This window comes from Phaethon aethereus, assembly GCF_964289735.1.
Source record: "Phaethon aethereus genome assembly, chromosome: 20".
Taxonomy (NCBI): Eukaryota; Metazoa; Chordata; class Aves; order Phaethontiformes; family Phaethontidae; genus Phaethon; species Phaethon aethereus.
Genome location: NC_138596.1, coordinates 1,753,573 through 1,774,449, shown reverse-complemented (window position 1 = coordinate 1,774,449; position 20,877 = coordinate 1,753,573). Strand labels below are relative to the sequence as shown.

Below are 20,877 nucleotides of genomic sequence, written 5' to 3'. Positions count from 1 at the left end.
GACTCGAGTAAATTAAATTCGTATGTCAACATGTCGCATGCTTGGAATGTGATGTCCTGCGTCTGTCTTTGTACCGTGATGTTTGGTCTCCACACGCCGTGCCTCTGATTATCATTTTGGAAGAAGTGCACAAAGTATCTGGGCTGCGTTCATCAGCTGGCTTTTGTTGTTTTTCTTCGAGTGCCTTTTCAGTTTGTCTGGAGCCAGTCCCACCAAATCCAGGATTTCTAGTTTTGTTTACAGTGGACTGTCATTTTTGTTTTAACTCTTGCTCTTTGTGGAGGTATCTTGTCTAATATTACTGTGAATATCAAGAATCTCCTGTAAATAATTAACCAATAAAACAGATTGCATTTTACTGTGGTGGATATGCATTTTGGAAACAATCCTCAACTGCAGCTGAAGTGGAGGCTGGCGGCTCTTGCTGCAGCATTCAGAAAGTGGCTCCAAGAGGAAGTGCCCACTTCTATTAGCAAGAGGCCCCACAGCCAGGCAGCTCCAGCCTGGCCTTCCCCGGCCTCTTTTCTCTGGCACAGCACTTCCGTGATGGTGCGAGTGGGCAGCAGGGGCTGAGTATCCATCTTCAGGTGGTTGGGGAACGGGAGTGAGGAGCAGCATCCTCTGGGCTGGCCCTAGCCATGGGCAATAAGCCCTGAAGCTGCTGGAACAGGAATGGGGGAAGTCACTGATGCATGAGTTGCCGTTTGTTTCCGTCGTTATACTTTGCAGAGGGTGGGGAAAGCAGAGACGGAAAGAGGAATCTGTGCCTCCCAGATGTACTTTCCCCTGGAGAAAGAGGACTCAAAGGACAGGAGTTTTAGGGAGCTGTAATAATGAGCCCCCTCGGTGCATGGAAGGTGTCTGTGTACAGCGAGGAATACCGGTCTCCCTCACAGATTTTCACTCTAGAGTGTATTCATCCGTACAAGAGAAATGAGGGGCTGGGTTGGTTTTTCTTCCCCTGCACAGCCAAAGGATGTCTGGAACGTCGCAAGATGTTTCCCTGTCAGACCTGGGGTGTGCTGGGAATGCCTGAATAGCAGAGCAATCCCTGATAATTTTACATGCTGTTAGACTAGAAAAGCCGCTCTGCTCTAGGCCAGACTGGGGCTCTTTCCAGTTTGAAAAATTTTAAGTTCTGTATGTTTCCCCCGCCTGACTTGAAATTGGATGGACCTACAGCACATGGAGCATGAATTTAACAAGTCTGGTTGGGAGCATTGCCTGAGACACTGAAAAAATGTAACTGATGGCTGTGCTGGAAGATGGCAGAAAACAGTCCCAGCCAGGAGCAGAGAGTGCCTCCAGTCCCATCTCCGAATTCCCTGTGGGTGTCCTGGTGTGGGCCCCAGGGCTGCTGGCATCCTACTCTGCCTCCTTCCCTGGGCTGGAGGGAGCAGTTTCTTAAACGCCAACAAGCTGCTCCAGTTTTTATAACTTGCTTCCTTCAGGCCACCTCACTGCATGCCAGACCACTCCTTTTTGGGGCTCTGCATTATCTCACCCTCCATTATGTGCCCAGCCAGCTGACGGTGGTACGAATTGCTGTTGTAAATCCAGGTACATGCTGGTTAGTCTGTCAGAAATCAATCCATCCTTCTGCTTTTTACATGACACCATCTATAAGGAAATAGTTGGTGACCTTTGATCCAAGCAACAAACATCTCTGGCAACTACCTGAAACACCATCTCAAGGTGACAAACCAGTGCTGCTGGGGTGATGCGCTCCCCAGGGCTGCGTAGAAGAGAAACAGATAAGCGCAAAGGAAAAACAGCTCAATCAGAAAATACAGGGTATTGGTCCACATGCATATGCCCAGGGTGTTCTGCTGCATCTGGGTGTGCAGCTGTTCCCTGATAAAGGCCCAATCGACATCCCAGCTGTGACAGCCATCTCTGTGCCATGTTTGGGGCTGGCTGATTTTCGTAAATGTGGGGGACTTCTTTCCTGGCCTTCTCAGGAAAGGACAGAGCAGCGTCTATAGGAAGTATGGCCTGTTGCACCCAGAGTTGTGACACTCGCTGCCTTTATTCACACAGATTTGTCAGATGCTCCCCAGCACCTTCTCTTTAGCAGGGCCACCAGCTTGCAGGGCTAAAGGTTTAAATGAACACGTTCCACTGGCTCCATTTTTAAGATTACTAAATGAAAAGATCCTTCCACAGAGGCAGTGTTTTACCTCCTCACTGTATCGGGGCACACGCAGGTGAAGCCTGTGGTTTCTTCTTGTTTCCATCCCTGTCTGCATGGTCTCCACAGCCATTTAAAGCAGTTCGTCGTATTTTTTTTTTAAAAGACTATTTATTTAAAACAAAACACTTGGCCAAGAGGCATTCACAGGCGTGTTAACCAGACAAGCTTAAAAAAAACCAAGAAACAAACAAAAACCCCAAAACAACAGCAAAACCGGGGCGGGGAGCAGTCCGTCCCGCCAGCCCCGGGGCCCCTCCCGGCTGGCGCGGGGGGCCGGCGGCTCCCCAGCCGCCCTGTCCCGGGTCGGGCCGCCCCCGCCGCTAGAACTCGAAGGTGCCGAAGTGGGCGGCGCGGCCGCCGGCCTTGGGCTGCGGCTTGTAGCCGATGCGGTCATTGATGATCTGCTCCCGGCTCTTGTGGTCGGCGCCCAGCGCTATGGCCGCCGCCTCCTCGCCGGCCGCCGCCACCTCCGCGTCCTCCCGCTGCTTCTTGCGGCTCTACGGGGCAAAGGGGCCGCGTCAGGGCGCTCTCGGGCGGGGGCAGACGGGGCCCCCGGGGGCGGCCGCAGCCGGCCCCGCTCGCACCTCCAAGTCCTTCCGGATGCTCTCGAACTCCTCGATATCGTCCAGCTTCAGCTCCAGCCGCGTCGGCTTCCGCCGCAGCATCGCGACCCGCTCCGCCTTCGCCGCCGCCGCCGCCGCCGCGTCAGAGCCGAGCACCCCCAGACCGCGCCTCCCGGCGTGCACCGCTCCCCGGGCCACACCTCCCGACGTGCTCTGCGCGTTCTGCTGCTAGCGGACACCGCGCCTCCCGGCGTGCCCCGCGCTCTCCGCCCCGACAGGAAGCCGCGCCTCCCGGCGTGCCCCACGTCTCCCGGAAGTGGTTGTGAGGCGCCAGGACTTACGCGCGGCGTGTTGCGACTCGGCTCAGCTCTTGGTGCGCGGCCGCCATGGCCTCCGTGCGAGCTCCGGCGGCGCGCGGGGGCGCCCGGCTCCCCGTGCGGGCCCCCGCGCCTGCGGAGGTGGGCGTCTGGGGAGGGCGGGTACGAGCGTGGTACCGACCCGCGAGCCCGGAGGAGCGGGGAGAGGCCACAGGCCGACCGGGGGGCTCGCGTTTGCTTTGGGGCGTGTGGGGTTTGCCGTGGCGGAGAAGCCCCGGTGCGGGGAGGTCCCCCCCGTGTCGTCGGTAACACCCGAGCCCTTCAGTTGGCCGCAGTCGCGGCGCTTACGTGTTTTCACGCGTTTTTACAGAATCCTTTGATTTTAGTCTTGAAAAGGTTGTTCTAACGCTTGTCTCCTGGGAGGAGGGAGCTGTTCACCTTTCATCTCCTTCTGCTTGCTAGTGAGGGCACCCAGAGCTGGCGATCGGCATCGCTCCTGCCTTTTCTGGGGCTTGTTCAGCAAGATTAGGAAAAGCTTCATGTTGTAAAGCTGTTTGTTTTTTTTTTTTTTAAAGCAAAAAAAACAGAGCCTTAAAACTTAAGTCGAAGCAGATAATAAAGAAAGATAAAACCATGTAGTCTAATTTAAGGAAATTGTTTAAAGTGGCATTTTTCTTTTGATATTTGCATTTGGGTCATAAACTTATTGTCTAAGATTGACACCTCACATACAATTTCAGGGTCTCTTCATGATGCACATACCAACTTTCTCTAGCAGTGCAGTACTTTCTTGCACAGTCAAGCAGTTTGTTGCCTCCTTTTTAGCCAAAACACACTTAAAATTCTGCCTTTACCTTCCAGGCCACGAAGAGCAAGCCCGCAGAAGAGAGCGATGCTCCTCCACCCAAGAGAGCCCCCATATTTTATGGCAGTTTGGAAGAGAAGGAAAGGGAGCGTCTGGCAAAAGGAGAATCGGGGATGCTGGGAAAAGAAGGGATGAAAGCTGCGATCGAGGCTGGCAACATCAACATAAGCAGTGGTGAGAATCTTTAACCACCTTTTTTTTTTCCCCTCTCACTTTGAAATGTGACACTTTTAAAAGTCTCTGATCAGCTTTGAGTGTAATTTAAAAAGAAAAAACATGAGACCTTTGCCTGGACTGTTGTCTCTTTGTTTGGATCTTCCTCTTTGAGAGGGATCTCTTGTCCAACTGTTGTTTTCAATCTCATGGTTTCTTTTCATGTCCAGGTGAGGTCTTTGATCTTGAAGACCACATGAGCGAGCGGCAGGCGGAAGTGCTGGCTGAGTTTGAGCGCAGGAAGAGAGCCCGGCAGATCAACGTGTCCACTGATGACTCCGAAGTGAAAGCCTGTTTGCGAGCACTTGGGGAGCCCATCACGCTCTTTGGAGAAGGTCCTGCAGAAAGGAGGGAGAGGTGCTGTGTCTGCCCTGAGTTTTGCAACCAGGGAACACTCAGCTTTACCCAGTTTATCAAATTTCTGACATTTTCCTTGTAGTTGGGGTGCAGTGAGTGCCACTGGTCAGTAATGCTTCATTACAGTGCAGCAAGAATGTTGAGGAAGAAAGAATGGCAGACAGTGATTATTTATCAGGTTAGCTGAGAATTCACTGAGTGAATATGACTTTGTGTTTCTTTCCAGATTAAGAAATATCCTTTCCGTGGTTGGCACAGATGCGTTAAAAAAGACCAGGAAAGATGACGACAGGTCTAAAAAATCCAAAGAAGAGGTAAATGATCTCTCTTGTTCTCTCAGTGCTGAGGGAGACAGGTATGATACCCTTTGAGATGCCTTACTTTGATGGTCTCTACCATGTCCAGGGCTCTTGGTTTTGTTCAGTCTGTGGATTCTTATGTCATCCCTTCACGCTTCTTCTGTGTTGCCCATTTTAGCGAAACTGTGGCAATGTTTTACCTAAATCGGGAGTCTTAAGTCTGGCTTGTACTTGCAGGCCAAATTCCATGCTGCATCCAGCATATAAAAGAGGAGATCAGACATTTGGACTGTTACTTAGTATAGCAGGTCCTTTATTGTGTTTGTCTTCATACTCAGGAAGAAAAACCTATGTTCTAGCTACTGCATCTGTTTCTGTCTTTGATTCTTCTTTCTTTCGGCTTCTCCTTTCTCTGAGTCCATTTTTTTCTTTAGTATTTTTGGGGGTTGCTGTAAGAAATAAGGACAATTTCTGCAGCTCTGGGCTTCAATTTTACTGGATGATGTGTAGGAGTATAATCATCAGCTGTACATATAATCATCAACGGTACATGATTTGAGTGAAAATGAGTTAGCATTCAGTGGCAATATTCTTGAGTGAAACAGCAGCATGTCAGGATCTGATCTGTAGGGCAGAGAGTTTGACTTGTCTCTCTCAATCCCTTTTTCTAGGGCTTATTGTTACACAAAATGCCCTTAAAATGAGGCCTTAACACAGCAAGATTTAAGAGCAAATGCTGTGGTGGCACTTGTGTACTATGAGAAGGTCATCTAAGGTAACTGAATGGAAGAGCAGCATCACATTACCTTTTTCCTCAGTTTTGTTCTTTTTCGTACAGTATCAACAAACATGGTACCACGAAGGACCACGCAGTCTGAAAACAGCGAGACTGTGGCTTGCGAATTACTCACTTCCCAGGTGAGATGAAATGACACAAATGAAGGAGACAGATGCAATCTTTTGTTAAATCTAGACACTAATCCCACTGCGGGTAGTGCAGGAATTTTGAGATAAAAGGAATGGGGAACATACACTGGTTGGTGAGTCCAGTGAGCTTAGAGCTTGAGTTCTCAGTGACTGAGTAGCGTTATCCCAGTTTCAGGGAAGAAGGGGGAAAGGCCCGTTTCCAGCAGCAGGGTAGGGAAATGTAGGGGCTTTGTTACTCCACCTTTGCTCTTCACAGGGCAGTGAAGCGGCTAGAAGAAGCCCGCCTGCTCAAAGAGATTCCAGAGGCAACCAGGACGTCGCAGAGACAGGAGCTACACAAATCCCTGCGAGTAGGTTTGGCACCTGTTCAGCTGCTGTTTTTACAACTTTTTGCTGATCCTCCAAGGAGGTCAGAAACAGATCAGCTGCCCGGAGGTGCTGTCCAGATGCATGTGCTTTTCTGCACTGTCATCTGTTGAAAAGCTCTGCTTTTTCTCTCTTTCCCTGTGGTATGTGTAAAGCATGTTCTAACTCTTTCTTTTCAGACAGTTGTACTTTAGCTGTCCCCTTGCATGGCAGAGGGGTGAAGAGACATGCCTGCATTGCCTTGCCACTTGCCTGTGAAGCTAAAGGAATCTATTCCTGGTTTTGTCACAGGTTTAGCTGGCTAGGAAGGGAATGCTCACTTTCCTCTTCCCGTACAATGGTCACTAGTACATAAAATCAAGAGAAATAGTAATGCAAAACACGTTGTAGATGACTGAGATACCCTTTTTGAGCATGTTAAGTCAGATTCCCAGCTTAACCCCGACAGAGAGGCTCAAGCACACAGTGTGCTGCCACTCTAATCCTGTTTACACTCAGAGGATTTGCTTGTCCCCTAAGCGCACCATGCTTCCTGCCCTAGTCTGTCTGGTTGCATTCATTGGATGCAGTTGTAGAAAGAGGCCAAAACTACAGTAAGTTCCCTGTCAAAACCATAGTTGTAAAGCAGGCCTGCGGGTTTATTGGTGGCGAGTACTGTGGGTGGCACATTTAGAGCTAAGCTGTGCCCCAGGGCCATGCTAGCTTACATTGGTCATCGGTCAGGCTGGCTTGGTAGCCCTCCTGCTTGGAGCTGGAGTGGCTCCAAGGCAGCTCCTCCTTTTGAAAGTGACTTTCCAAAGGCCTCTGCCTCCTCTGCATACATCTGCCACCTTCGCCTCAGTCTTTGGCTGGGGCTTTCTTTAGGTTGTTTGTACTTTACTCATTGTTTTCATTGTATTTGGTTACAGTCCTTGAATAACTTCTGCAGTCAGATTGGAGATGACCGCCCACTGTCCTACTGCCACTTCAGCCCCAATTCCAAACTCCTCGCTACTGCCTGTTGGTAAGTTTTCTTTTACAGCGCTTGCTTTAGGGGCTGGGAGAGCACAGCAGGAGTGAAGGAGAGGAATGTTATTGGAGCCCCGTGAATTGTGAGAGTTCAGAAATGCTTTTTCATCCTACTCTGAACTCTCTTTTCACTTCGTTTTAGAGCTTAGCAGAGATTTCAGTCTGAGTCCATTAGTCCCTATGGCTGGTTGCACAAAGTGTACGAGTATTTTTAGCCACTGCAGAAAGCCCCAGTGTGGTTTTGCAGCTCTGTTTGATCTGTTCTTTGACGTCTTGTCTGCTCTGACATCTATTTCTTGTCTTCAACAGGAGCGGATTGTGCAAGCTCTGGTCTGTGCCTGACTGCAACCTTGTTCACACCTTACGAGGTAGAGAACAACTTTCACTGAGACTCTTTGCTTAGTTCTTTTGTTCCTCTCTGGATTCAGTTCCCATATCTGAATTACTTTGTGACTCAAAATGTAGTGTTCTTTGGGCAGATTTTATTCTAATGGGGAACATCACTTAGGCCTGCGGAGCATGGGCACATGTCAGTTAATCAAAAGGAAATTCTGGCCTTTTTCTAAGGGTTAAGACCCGAGTTTGTGGTTTCTGTTTCTGAATGGTGTTTTGTTTCAAAACCTGGTTTGAATTATTTTGAGCCAAATACCAGCATTTTTGGCCAGACCACGTAGCAGCAGTGAGGTTCTTTTGAACAGTGGTTACAACTTGGACTAAATACAAACGTGAGGGCAGATCTCTTGATTCATATGGGGAATTTTCACTGCATTTTGAGGGTTACAAACTTGGCATTTGATACTCTTAAGTGGGTGCTGCTGAAGTGCAGTTTAGCTGTTTGCAGGACAGATGTGTTTGGTAGTTGCAGTGCAACTTCACTCAACATGGGAGGACACAGTGGAAGCGTTCACTGGTACCTGACTAATTAGTAACAAAGAAATGCTGCTTTTCTTAAGAATTGGCCAAGATTCCGTGGCAGATAATGAATTTTGATTTTTCCTTTCTCTTAAGGACATAACACCAATGTAGGAGCAATAGTCTTTCATCCCAAAGCCACTGTCTCCCTAGACAAGAAGGACGTTAACCTGGCCTCGTGTGCAGCTGATGGTTCTGTCAAACTCTGGAGCCTTGAAAGGTCAGAATGATACCAGACATGCACAGCTGCAGCATTGTTGTTTTGGGGTTTATTTTGTGTTACTAAACATTGGACATTTACCACCCTCCTGCAAATATAACCTTTTCTTATAGTTATACCAGTGCAATTCCTGGCCTCAGTAGGTGCCACCTTCTTCAGCAGGAAAAGAGATCACCCTGATTAGGGGAATCAAGGTGAGGGGAAATCGTCTAAAAAGAATCAAGTCAAAATTGCTGCTGGGCATTGGTAAACTGCTTTGGGTGATGGCTGGAAGATTTCGAGATTGGTTTCATTGTAACTTTTCATTTAGGAGAAAATTTCCCCTCTTGGATATTGAGAAATGAACTTTTGAGTTATTGGAAAGCACCAGTATTCAGAGGGGGACTAACCAAATACATGACCACACACAAAAGCTTCATCCTGATGAAACCAAGTGGCTCTATCATTGCATAATGTATTTTTGGAAGAGGCACAGCATCTATCTCAAGCCTGTGAAGAAGAGCCCCAGCATCAGCTGTGTTTGAAAACTGGAGCCCTGCAGTGTGCCTCAGGAAGAGGCAGGCAGCTCTGTGATCCTCAGTTGCTTATCAGTAGCTGAAAGCCACTGTTTCTAATCGCAGAAGCGGACCTGTGCCAAGGGGCAGGCGGTTTATTAGACTCATGTAACCATGTCTCTTTAGTTGGCCTGTTGGAAAGAAACTAAATGCTGTTCAGGTCTTGCTCTGAAGGCTACTGACCTGCTGCATGTAATTCTGGGAGGATAAATATTCACTGTATCCTGCCTCCCTGCAATTCTTCAGAATAGCAGGATTTGCTGTAGTTTGGGATGTGTTCTGTGTAGTCACAGAAAAACTCACAGTTCGGGTAGTCTGCGTTTTGTTTCTGCACTTCCAAAGTGCTTATGACAAGGGCCTTGTTAATTTTCAGGAATAATAATAATAATAATTATCCCAGGAGAACTTTATAACCAACATGAGTGTGGATAAAGGGGTTTCATTTAGAACCTTAGCTGTGTGAACAAAAGGCAGAATTCAGAGTCGTCAGTTAAAACTCTGATGTTCCTGTCTGGCTTGTATTTAGTTAGCAGATCTCTTGCTGTGATCATAATGTTTGCAAAGGCCTGGCTAGAGCCAGCCAGCTCTGACCACTGCCCAAGGATTTTCGTTTCTGTTTTTCAGTGATGAACCAGTGGCAGATATTGAAGGACACAGCATGAGAGTGGCACGTGTGATGTGGCACCCATCTGGGAGGTTCCTGGGTACTACCTGGTATGGATATGTGCTTATTTGCCTTAAGACATTACCATTAGCTGTCCAGCTGGTAGCCCAGTGGGTACCATTGCTTGTCCACAGAGGAGCCCAGCATGGGCAAGGGTTGGTCATTGTTGACAATGGCTGTTGCAATGTAATTAACAGCAAGTCATTGGGGTTCCTTTCTCTGCCCCTCATGTGAGATGCTGTTGGTCTCCAGCTGGAAATAAAATGCCCACAGAGTTAGTGAAATATCCTGTTATTCTCCTTGGAGATACACTTAGTTGGACAAAATGCTTTGTTTTTACAGCTACGATCACTCGTGGCGCTTGTGGGACTTGGAAGCTCAGGAGGAGATTCTCCATCAGGAGGGGCACAGCAAAGGGGTCTATGACATTGCCTTTCACACGGATGGGTCTCTCGCTGGGACTGGGTGAGTTTGCTTTGCATCAGGACTGGACGTGAATTATTATCAAGGTTTTGTTGCTGACTGATGCCAAGTGCCCCAGTGATTTCTGTGGCTGAGGCTGAGCGTTCTCTGGCAGTTGCTGAAGTCTCTGAGGGGTAATGCTTGGGTTCTCTCTTCCTAGTGGACTGGATGCTTTTGGCCGGGTGTGGGACTTGCGCACAGGACGCTGTATCATGTTTCTAGAAGGCCACCTGAAGGAGATTTACGGGGTTAACTTCTCCCCAAATGGGTAAGAAAGGAGCTTGCATGGTTTACGTGGGAGGTCTGAGTACAAACCACAGCTTCCAACCATGTGTCCTTCCTCCACCCTTTGGCAGATACCACGTTGCAACTGGCAGTGGTGATAATACTTGCAAAGTGTGGGACCTCCGCCAGAGGAAGTGCATCTACACCATTCCTGCCCATCAGAACCTGGTGACCGGCGTGAAATTTGAACGTAAGAACCTCCTGTCTGATGTTCCTTATCACTGCCACTCCTGAGCTGAGGTGGCAAGGGGATGGGGCAACTCAAAAACACATCTTCAGGTCAAGAAGGCCTGTACTGGTTAGCTGTAGAAGTCTGGACATGTTTTTATTTGTAAATCTCACTTCTCCCTTTTTCTCATCCTCTACTGCAGCCAATCACGGTAACTTCCTGCTCACAGGCGCTTACGATAACACCGCAAAGATCTGGACTCACCCCGGCTGGTCCCCTTTGAAAACGCTGGCTGGTCATGAGGGAAAGGTGATGGGACTGGATATCTCCCTCGACGGCCAGCTGATAGCGACCTGCTCTTATGACAGAACCTTCAAGTTGTGGACAGCAGAGTAGCTCAGAGGTGCTGATGATGAACTGGAATGGAGACGTTAATGGCTTTTGATCTAAGACTTGCTTTTTTTATATTAAAGAAAAAAAAGGAGTCGGCTATTGCAACATGCATTACGGCAGCTGTAGTCACTGGCTGGTCTTGGGTTGAGGTGGTTTTGAAGCACCTGTGCTTGCCAGGGCTTGATTGGAGTCACATCTCGGGTGGTGTTTTTCCACTTTTTAGGACTTTGTTTTTATACTGCAGATATTGCTTTCTGCTGTAATTTGGAGATGATCCATCTGCTTCTGCCCTCCCTTCCAAGTTAGGCTCACGGGTTTTCTGCAGCCTGTTTTAAACATTTGGAGGTAGCCACACAATGCCTCAAGTACGGTGTGTTGTACAACCTCTGTTAATACAGTTCTTGCCTTCCATTTTTCAGGAGCCTTTGGTAGGAGTCTGGCTTCAAACTTGACTTGCATTTAAAGAAAGAAAAAATAGCTGTCGGAGTTAGCGGAAGATGGTACCCTGTTTCCCCTGCCTCTGCAAAGGTAGTTTCTGACTGTGGAGGTGTCTACCTGCTTTGTATTCACTTACAGTAGATGGTAAAACCTGGGGAAATTTTTCTTTTCCATGTACCATCTCGTGTCCTAGTTCCTTGTGCTGTCTCATGAACTGGGTGTTTCAAATCCATGTAAGCATCTCCTGGTTAAGTTTCTGCTGTGTCTCACCTGGGATGATACAAAGGTGGCTATTTCAGTGTAGGATTGTCTTGTTCTAAGACACTGTACACTGTAGGGAGCTTTCTTGTTTGTTGTTTATTCTTTAAATTGAGGTTTTGAAAATGTTGTGTTCTGGAAAATCAAAAACATATTTTGAATGTGCACCCTAGCTTCTGGGTCTGACTAAGGAAAGGAGGAATAATAGATACTTCACAACACACAGTTTGATTTCTGCCTGCTATTGTAAAAAAACTTCAGGACAAAAGAGAAGAGAGATTCATCTCCCCATTGACAGCTGGAGAGCAGCTGTCCATGTTCCTTGGGAATGTGAACAGAGTTCTGTTCTCAACAATTGCAATGCAGTTGGAGATCATGTTTTAAGGGAAAAAAAAAACCAACCCCACTCACAAGTTACTTGTCTTCTAGTAGTGTTGTGGGCTTTCTTCTCCCTTCCAGGTAGTGTGGTGGCATGTACCACGTGCTGTGTGCTAGCTCTTAGTTACTCCCAGGGAAAATACTATGAGACGAGAGGCCGGCAACTGACACAGAAAAATACTTAATTACAATTTCCTCTTGTACAAGCCTGGACAGCCAGCTCTGTGTGCTCAAGCTGGTTCTTCAGTCTCATAAAGGGTCAGCTAAAGGGCCTGCCCGAGCCTGGCAGCTGGGCAGGGGGCTCCCAGCTGCGCTGCCAGGACAAGCTCCCCGCAGGGTGTTTCTCATCAGGTTGTCATTCACGGGACCATCCTGGCCCAGCAGTCACCCAGCAGGCTCCCACATCTCTAGCAGGCTTAGGATGACATTTTGGACACCAGTGAATTCTCTGGTGTTTACCCTGGCGTTGTTCCTGGGCTATACATCCCATGCCCGGGTTTCTGTCACAGTGTTCAGCTCCACTCAACTGGAACAAGAGGAAAGGGGCTCAGCGTTCCCTGTCCCATGCCCTGGCACCCACCATCAGCGCTGCCCCTTGGCTCCTTGCAGCTCCTCTCCTCCCTTAGCCCCTATCACGTACAGCTAGCCTGCGTGGGGGTTTTGTAAATAAAACACAGAAGGCTTGCTCGGGAGCAAGAACTTGATCTAAATGCATCTGTGATTTGGCTTTTCTTCTAGACGGCTCTAGTGCCTTCCTACCACCCACAAACCGAAGCCAATAAATCTGCCGCCCCGCTGATCACACATCACTGCTCTACAGGCACAATGTCTCCTGGCGCTTGAGTCAGGGGGAAGCTCTCAGGGAGTCACGTCCCCTCGCAGGGCAGTCTCTACCAGAAAGGTTACTATGGTCAAAACACTGCCACCTCCTCCAGGGCTGGGTCCATGCCGTCACTCATCTGGAGAACGTGGATTCCTGAGTTAAAACTGGCACAGAGCAGTGTGGAGCTGTCACAGACGGCCAGTGAGGCCAGTGGTCCCGATCCCTCGAGGCACAAGGTGGCCAGGCAGGCTGGGGAGGGAAGAGAGAAGTCACTTGGGACACTTGGTTTGCTGAGCTGAGACATGACCACACCAACCTCCCACCTCCTGGCTCTGCCCATGTGCGTCCATCTGCTCGCCTGAGGCAGGGGAGCTGCACCCCTTGCTGACCCGGATCCCCACATCCAAAGGCATCGGGACGTGCCCTCTGGAAGAGAGACCCTCCACCCTATAAGCCCCGTGGGGATCTGGGTGCTGCCCAGATGGGCAGTGGCCAGCTAACGGGGATCCAGGCTGTGGTCAGGCTCTGCCCCTTCCCTGGAGAGGAAGCGGGGATGGATGGATGGACAGACAGACCCCACTGGGCAGAGCTGCAGGGCTCCTGTGGAGGCATTCCCAACATGCCTTTTTCTCCCAAATTGCTTACAGTCCAGAAAAATTTTTCCTGAGGGCTGTGCTACACTCAACATGCAGTTTTGATAAGCCTCCAAAAGGGAAAGAGAAATGAGATTTACAGTATCCAGCGCCACATCAGTCCTTCTGTTTGTGTCTATTATTAAAAAAACCCTGAGGCAGTATTTGTGCAGACACATCAGTACCACGCTGTGCTGCTAAGAGCCACGTTCGACACAGGCATACAGGCAACTCATGGTGACTTATACCCTTCCAAGAGCGCCTGAATTAAGGATGATGGCTGTGGAGGTCACCCAGTCGTGAAGCTGCTGCCAACCCTCTGGCTGTCTTGGTGTGCACAGGCACCAGGGTGAAAGAAGAGGTATGTGAGACAGAGGGTGAGAGTTTTTCTGTGGGAGATCATCAGGTTTCTGTTTTCATCCTATGTTAAATAAGTGCATTAGGAGGGGTGCTTAGCCACAGGGAGTGTCTAATCCCGGTGACTTCTGCTGTATTCAGTGCCCACCTGTGATCCTGAACCGCTTCCCAAGAGGTCTCTGCCTTCTGTGCAAGGCGTTACCAGGGCTTGGCAGGTAAGCAGCCTTTGTGCCTCCAGCTCAGGTGAGAACTCGGCTCTCACCAGCTCCTCCAGCAAGCAGGGTTAACCCCAAAACACCCATGATTCCCCTTCAAGAGGATGATCAAAGTGAGGGCAGCTGCTGACCAGCCTCCAGCACAATTCCTATTCTTTACAACTTCCCACTCTTATCTGCAGAAAGCCCTGGAGTTCCCCTCTTCTTTTTTGATTTTTATCATTTGTCCTTTCATTGCTGAACTTGGACATATCTTTAAAAGCTGTCTTGCCATTACTTCCCTTTAGTTTAGGAAGGACACCCATCACCTCCAACGTTATGCCCCCAAACACCCTCCTTCACTGGAGGGCAAGCAGAAGCCCCTGGGTTTGCTCTGGGGATATCTCGACCCTGCCCTGGAGCTGGATTAGAGTAAAGCCACGATTTCAGGCTTCATCGTGCCCGTTACCACCAGCAGACAGGAATGAAGGAAACAGTTTTGTTATCCCAGGGTAAGGCACACTGAGTGGGCAGGACCCTCCCCTACCTCCAGCGTCTCGGTCCCAGACCTTCACTGTGCTGTCGTGCGAGGACGTGGCAATGCTGGGGGTGAGACCTGGGCCCCGTGGAAGGAAAATGCACGAGGTCGTGGTCTGGAAATGCCCTTTGTACTCGCACACTCGGGTCCTCGTCTGCCGTAGGTCCCACAGCTGCAAGGCAACAGGCAGCGTTTAGAGCTCAAGCTCTTACTGTCACTTGTCAACATGGAGCTGTTTTACAAAGAAAGGAAGATGGTTTTGGATAACGAGCTCCTCGCCAATCCTTGCAGTACAATATCTACCACCTTTGTCCCCTCTTCATGCTCACAGTCCTGGAGAACTTCAAACCCCAAACGATTTTCACCGTCGGTGACTATTTGCGTCACCCACACCCATTAGAGCTGATGGGCTAAGACTGTGCGGGCAGATAACCACGACTCCAGCCTGCTCCCGTCCTCAGCCCGGCTCTCCCTGGGATGGGATGCTCTCATCCTCTTGATGCTCACACAGTAGGGCTGAGAACCTGCAGGACTGAATCCCTGGTTTGGAAACACCTCGAGCAAGGGGTCCCTTGTAGGTTTTCTGCAAGAACCTTGTGCTCCTTGATGCCATTACTGAAACAAAATCCCAGTGCTTTAATCTGTAAAAATATCTGCTCAGATACTCTCCGAGCAGAAGACTTACCAAAGGGACAGGTGGGAAGACACTAAGCTCTGGCCCTGGCTGGTGACACCAGCGTAAGGCCGATGCAGTGGGAGCAAGCAGATCCTTGGAGCACTGACCTGCCCTCCGCTGTATGCCGTGCACATCGGAGAAAAAAAAACCGAAAAAGCAGGACTCGCTGCCCAGCAAACTCACGGTCGCCTCGCCGCCCTCCCCAGCGGAGCCGCTGCTGCTGCTGAGGCAATACCGCCCGTCCTGGCTCACGTCGCAGCACGTCTGAATGTGCTGCTTGGCTGGGAACGCGTGTGCCACCTGCAGCTCCCGGCTGTCCCAGATCCTGACAGGAGGGGGGAAGGGGGGCTCTGATGCGTCACTGCCGCAAAGGGCTTCCCTCCCTCCGTGCCCTCCCGCACACCCTCGCTGCGCCTCGCGCTTTCCGCTTGCTGCCATCCCTCGTGGGGAAGTCTCCCTCCCTCCTCCCAGCGAGCCGAGTTCCCGGAGCTCTCGCTGCATCCCTCCATTTATCTGTTCTGCATCAGTCTTCAGCCAGAGCAGCTGGGCTGAGCCTTCATTTTCATAAACTCTCCTTTTTAACCGCAGTCGATGCCCAGTGCTGCTTACAGCCGCAGGTGTCCCCATACTGTCCACCCTGGCAAGAGACCATGTTCCAAGACCCAAGTGAGCTGGAAGGTGGCTTCCAGCTGCCCCGGCAGGGCCCGGGAGACCAGGCGGTCATGAGAAACAACCAGAGAAACAGTCCTTTGTGCACTGGCATCTTCCACAATCCCCACGCGCCCCAGGCTGTAACTCCCTTCTCTGGCCACACGTAAGATTTACCTGATCGTTTTATCCTCTGAGGCCTGGATGACATAAGGCTCCCCAGGAACCCAGCACAGATGTGTGACCTGCAGAGAGGGAAGGAAGAGCAGAAGCCCACCTCTGCATGCAGCCCAGGCCGGTGCCCACGCGTAGACACACAGCCACCAAGCTCCCATCCTCTCCCTCCTTGTGCTGGGTAGTGAGCAGGAAATGTTGGATGAAGCTTTTTTCTGCTTCCCACCGACGCTGCTCCCCTAACAGGGCTTGGTGCCAGCATGGTTACTGGGGGTTATCTGCAGGCAGCGCGGTGCCAACAGCTCAACAGGACAGAGTCGTGGGAATAGGGGTACCACGGGCACCAGAAGACGGTACATACAAGCTCCACTACTGGGCTGGTACCAAAGGGGCTGCAGCCCCCACTGCACAATGTGCCTCCTAACAGCTCTGAGTTAGAGCACTGATAAATTGCCGTAGTCTCTTGGTATCTTTGTGCTCCTGGATTTGTTGTTACCTGGAGAAGGGAGTAACCAGCCTCAGGCTTTCATCTCCCCGGGTGCACAGGCAATCTGTGCAGTGCCTCAAGGGCTTCTTCTAGTGCCCAGCTCAGGGCAAATTCACTCTACACAGCTTGACGTGTGAAATAACCACGTAGGCAGCGAGGTGCCATGACGGGATGCAAGGAACCAGCGGCTCCTACCAGATTCCTGGAGATGGCGGCTCTGCCCAGACACTCTCCAGTCTCTATGTCCCACTTGCACACGGTGTTGTCTCGTGAACCTGTGCACAGCTGGGAGGCATCTGCAACCACAAGTTAAGATAAAAATAAGTCAAGGAAAGTTGCCGAGAAATCCCTGGGGAAGAGGAGCACGTTGTTCCTCACCCGGGCTCACAGCCAGTCCAGTAACGACCAGGTCATGTCCAAGGAAGTGCTGGCTTGGCCCCGAAGCCCCATGGAGCTCCCACATCATCACCGTCTTGTCCCGGGATGCGCTGAAGACTCTGTTTGCGTCAAGGGCACAGGTGACCTGCCAAGGCCAAGATGGGAGAAGCCGGTCAGCCTCCCCACCCAGCCCAGCGGTGCGCGGGCAGAGCACCACACTCCTGTCGTGTCAAAGCCCAAGACATGCAGAAACGTGGCTGGGGAAAGCCTGACCTTCAAACTCCGTTTGAAGATGGATGACGGATGAAGATGGATGTACCATGCTGGATGCGCACGTGGCGGGCTGCCCCACGCTCACGCTGCGACTCCTGCTTGTTTCTGCTGTGCTGGACCCTGGCCACAGGCAAACCCTGACGCAGTGGGGCTGGTGAAAACCTCTCGGCCTGAGTGCGATTGCTGCGGCCCATACTGTGGCCGTGCGTGTTGTGCGGGGAGTGTCGGGCAGCCAGGGTGTGCGACCCACTAGCGGGACCCACGTCCTCTCAGAACCAGGGGGCTGGAGGCTGGATGGGTGTTCTTGGATCTTGTTCTCAGAAACCATTAATTTTATGGGAAAAGCTTCCTTAAAAACCCAAATGAGCCCAGTGCACGGTTGCTTTGCGCGCTGGGATGAACGAAGCCCCCTTTGTCCCTCCAATACCCACAGCACTGGGCACCCACTGGGGCTGCCCGACCTGCACCCAGTCGGAGGTGTGCTGGCCGTGCCACGCACACATGTATACATTGCGCCTTTGCTCTCCGAGTAGCGTGTTTGGCTTTGTAATCAGGATGCCAGAAGGAGAATTAAAGCCCCGCTGTTCCCAGGCATGATTGATTTGTAGAATAACGACGAGTCTAGCGGAATGAGACCTGAAGAAAAGGGAACGGCATCTCTGAATCAAAAACTTGACTTAGAAATTCACCCTGAGTTTTTGGTACACAGTCTCTTGGAGACTCTGGAGAGGAAGATAAGCACACGTCCAAGCCTCCTGGAGCCCTGTTTAGTCTGGATGCAACCACTCTGTGCTGCTTCCCCGGACAGCAAAGTACCAGTTGGGACCTTGGGAAAAACCTAACGCATTTGGATACCCCGGTCCCTCCTCCTGACGGAGCAAAGCAAGCCCTCTGTGGATGCCAAACCGTTGCTCCGTCATTCCTGGTTCCCCAGTTTCTGGCAGGGTACAGGAGACCCCACCACACTCGATCAGTTGTCGCTCACCTTGGTGACCTCCCGCTCGTGCCCGACGAACCGCCGCAGCGCAGCCCCAGATCTCCAGCTGCAAACAGCCACGCTCTGCGGAGGAGCAGGGAGAGGCGGTCAGCAGCGGCAGCAGCAGAGCCGGTGAAGGAGGATTATGCACGTTCTTGGTTACGTTACACCGAGACCCGCGCACAGTCCAAGCTTGAGGAGGGAACAGATTCTTCTGGTTTTGAGCTCCTATATCAAATAAAACTGTCTTTAGAGCTCGTCCATTGCCAGGTAACGTAAGAGAAGGGCCAGTCCAGTGATTCCAAGCCTTGTGAAAGCATTCGATGTGACCTGAGCTGCAGAGAGCACATTTGATTCAATGTGCTTCAGTGTGTGCCCTCACTCTAAGCTCATCTTTTCTTTTTAAATTCAGGAGCTGACAAAGTTGTTACCATTCACGGAAATGTTTAAACCTTATTTTCCTAACCTGTCAATACATTTTCCTGCCTGTGACTGTGCTTTGTGCCCCGCGGTGGAGGGTACCTCACCTTATCCCTTCCTCCCGACACACACAGGTCTGGTTTGAGAGTAGCCACAGAAGTGACAGCGTCAGCGTGCGCGGGGCTGTGCCGCCGAACGGCTCCCACAGGTCCCGTCCCTTCCACGCAGCCATCGGCCCTGCAGCAGGCAGAGAGACAGCGGCGGGAGCTGTAGGACATTTTAAGGCAAAGTCAGGGAGATGTTCCCCACTGAGACCGAGGTCTGGGAGACGGCACCACCGGCTGGGGTGGAGAAGGACAACATCTGCCTTTAGAAAGCCAAAGAGAAGCTGTGAATGGAGAAATGCGTCTCCTGGACTAGGTGGGATGGAGTAGACCTATCCCACCTCTAGAGTTGCTAAATGCTTTGCTGCTCACTCAGTCCATGCTGGTGCAAAGAGCAGAAGCAAGCTGCATTTTGATCTTACCACCTCCAATGCCACCAACGCCTTTCGGGCTCTGCCGCTCCCCTTTGCTCTGACACCAGCCTTGCCAAGCACGTCGGGTCCCCCTTCCCACCCTGTGCTCTCAGCTGATCTCCAGGCAGAGATCGCTCGCCTTGCTGCCAGATACCGAATTACTTCATCCTGCCGATGAGAGCCCATGACAGTCTCTGAAGAGACAATGAAGCAATTTGGATACTCGGGCCAAACAGCCGCCCCCAGAGCTGTTAGCCTTCAGAGCTCTGCCTTAGCCACCACAGAAGCACAACCACCAGACACATTTACAAGCTCAGCCTCTCCTGCAAGCTGTATTTTGGGTTTCAGTCCCCCAAAGAAGCTGAGCAGACTTTAGAAGCAACGGTCAAAAATGAAAATCTGATTCATACATTCAATAATGAAACTAAAACCACGTGCTTGCTATATTCTCTGTGCATGTGCTCTATCCACTCTCGTAACTGCTTTATTAACTTAAGGTGTGATCATCTGGCGTTGCTTTACCTGTATTTGGAGGTGTGGAAGCTGATTTTGCTCTGCAGTTTCCCCATAGCCCTGCCGACGAGCACGGCTCCCACTGTGGCCAGCAGCACTGAGCATCACATCAGCACCTCAGGCATCTGTGGGTGAGGAGACACCGGGAATCCAGAGGGGTTTCTGCTTTTATGTGTATGAGATAAAGTACTGATAATACGTCATTTACATCTTAACTTCATTTAGAATATGAGGAAAAACCTCAGAGGACGGGACATCTGGAGCTCCCTAGTCAAACTTTTTGTTTAGAGCAGAGCCAGCGTCAGCAATGAGGTTACTGGGACCTTACAGCTGAGCTTTAAAAATATCCAAGCATGGTGAGGCCACGATGGAGATGGAGCTGCTGCCTGTAATTCTTCTAGTGCCTTACACCTCCTCTTACTCCAGTATCTGCTCTTGACCTCCGTATTTCCCAGAATCCCAATCTCTAGACCGGCAAATGCAACTACCTTCAGACTGAAGTTCATACCGCCGGCCGCTGGGACTGTGGCTTCCCCCAAGATAACTGCTGTCACGGGCAAGCCTAACTTCACTGGACCAGCCTGGCTGTGGTCTTCCCGTAGGCTGAGGGACACTTTGGGAACAGCAGCTTCTGTGTCCAAACCCCAGGTCCAGGCTAGACAGGGCCGTCTGGCTAACCCAGATGCCTTCAGCAAAAAAATACTTGCTGTCCATGCTGAGACCAGCCTGCCCCATCTCAGGGCATCCTTCAGAAGCAGCGTCACGACAGCCAGTCCCCACACCCGCCTGGGCGGAGGAGGCTCCGGCAGAGCAGGGCTCGGCCTGAGGCAGCATCTTTCCCTCTTATCCTCTCGGGTCACAGACCAAGCAGAAACCAGTTTCAATGACAGTGGATTGCCACGGACAGTAATTGGCTTCTTCTTAGCTCAAGACACACTAATTGGATTTAGCCTGTAGTAGGTTTATGTTAGCATCCCCGTCTTCTGGGTCAGTAGTTATTTTGCTAATAAAAATCAGGAAATCCCCCCACCTGCTTGTTCCAGCAAAGAAAAAATCTGCTTCAAGGCTCTGCCCACAAAATCTTGAAAACCAAATACTGGAAGCACTAAGCAAGAGGAGTTGGGTTTCTACAGAACATTCCCTTTCTAATTTTACCCTGTCAGCCTTTGTGGTTAGCAGTCAGTAATACCCAGTTAATCTCCGCCTGTTCTGTCCATGAATTCGCATGTTCAAAAGACGTGAAGAATGATAAATCTCACGGTTGAGAGGCAGTGATAATTCAGCAATTTACTTCTTTTAATCAGACCAAGTGTCCAAATCATTTCAGTACGTTAGGTACAAACATGATTTTCCTTTGAAAACAGGAAAACTCTGGAAGTTGTTTCTCCTGCAAAACAAGATTCTAGGAAAAAGCTAAGACGTAAATTCT

At 50.5% G+C, this 20,877-nt stretch overlaps 3 protein-coding genes across 3 annotated transcripts; 1 reads left to right on the top strand and 2 right to left on the bottom strand.

The window, feature by feature from the left end:
* Positions 1 to 2,310: 2,310 nt before the first annotated feature.
* Positions 2,311 to 2,859, bottom strand: CDC26 (cell division cycle 26; the record flags this gene model as incomplete). The annotated part of the gene is made up of 2 exons (XM_082008866.1): positions 2,311 to 2,691; positions 2,779 to 2,859. 2 exons carry the CDS (start codon positions 2,857 to 2,859, stop codon positions 2,515 to 2,517), a joined length of 258 nt encoding a protein of 85 aa, XP_081864992.1. The 3' UTR covers positions 2,311 to 2,514.
* Positions 2,860 to 3,143: 284 nt separating this feature from the next.
* On the top strand, positions 3,144 to 10,873 carry PRPF4 (pre-mRNA splicing tri-snRNP complex factor PRPF4; the record flags this gene model as incomplete). The annotated part of the gene is made up of 14 exons (XM_082008853.1): positions 3,144 to 3,215; positions 3,936 to 4,113; positions 4,323 to 4,509; positions 4,736 to 4,823; positions 5,647 to 5,726; positions 5,992 to 6,085; positions 7,010 to 7,104; positions 7,419 to 7,477; positions 8,118 to 8,241; positions 9,420 to 9,509; positions 9,802 to 9,924; positions 10,082 to 10,189; positions 10,278 to 10,396; positions 10,578 to 10,873. The coding sequence occupies 14 exons, from the start codon at positions 3,144 to 3,146 to the stop codon at positions 10,769 to 10,771; spliced, it is 1,611 nt and encodes a 536-aa protein (XP_081864979.1). The 3' UTR covers positions 10,772 to 10,873.
* Positions 10,874 to 12,753: 1,880 nt separating this feature from the next.
* On the bottom strand, positions 12,754 to 19,504 carry WDR31 (WD repeat domain 31; the record flags this gene model as incomplete). The annotated part of the gene is made up of 9 exons (XM_082008837.1): positions 12,754 to 12,914; positions 14,396 to 14,558; positions 15,246 to 15,387; positions 15,888 to 15,955; positions 16,567 to 16,667; positions 16,750 to 16,894; positions 18,008 to 18,082; positions 18,526 to 18,655; positions 19,458 to 19,504. The coding sequence occupies 9 exons, from the start codon at positions 19,502 to 19,504 to the stop codon at positions 12,754 to 12,756; spliced, it is 1,032 nt and encodes a 343-aa protein (XP_081864963.1).
* Between the last annotated feature and the right edge of the window lie 1,373 nt (positions 19,505 to 20,877).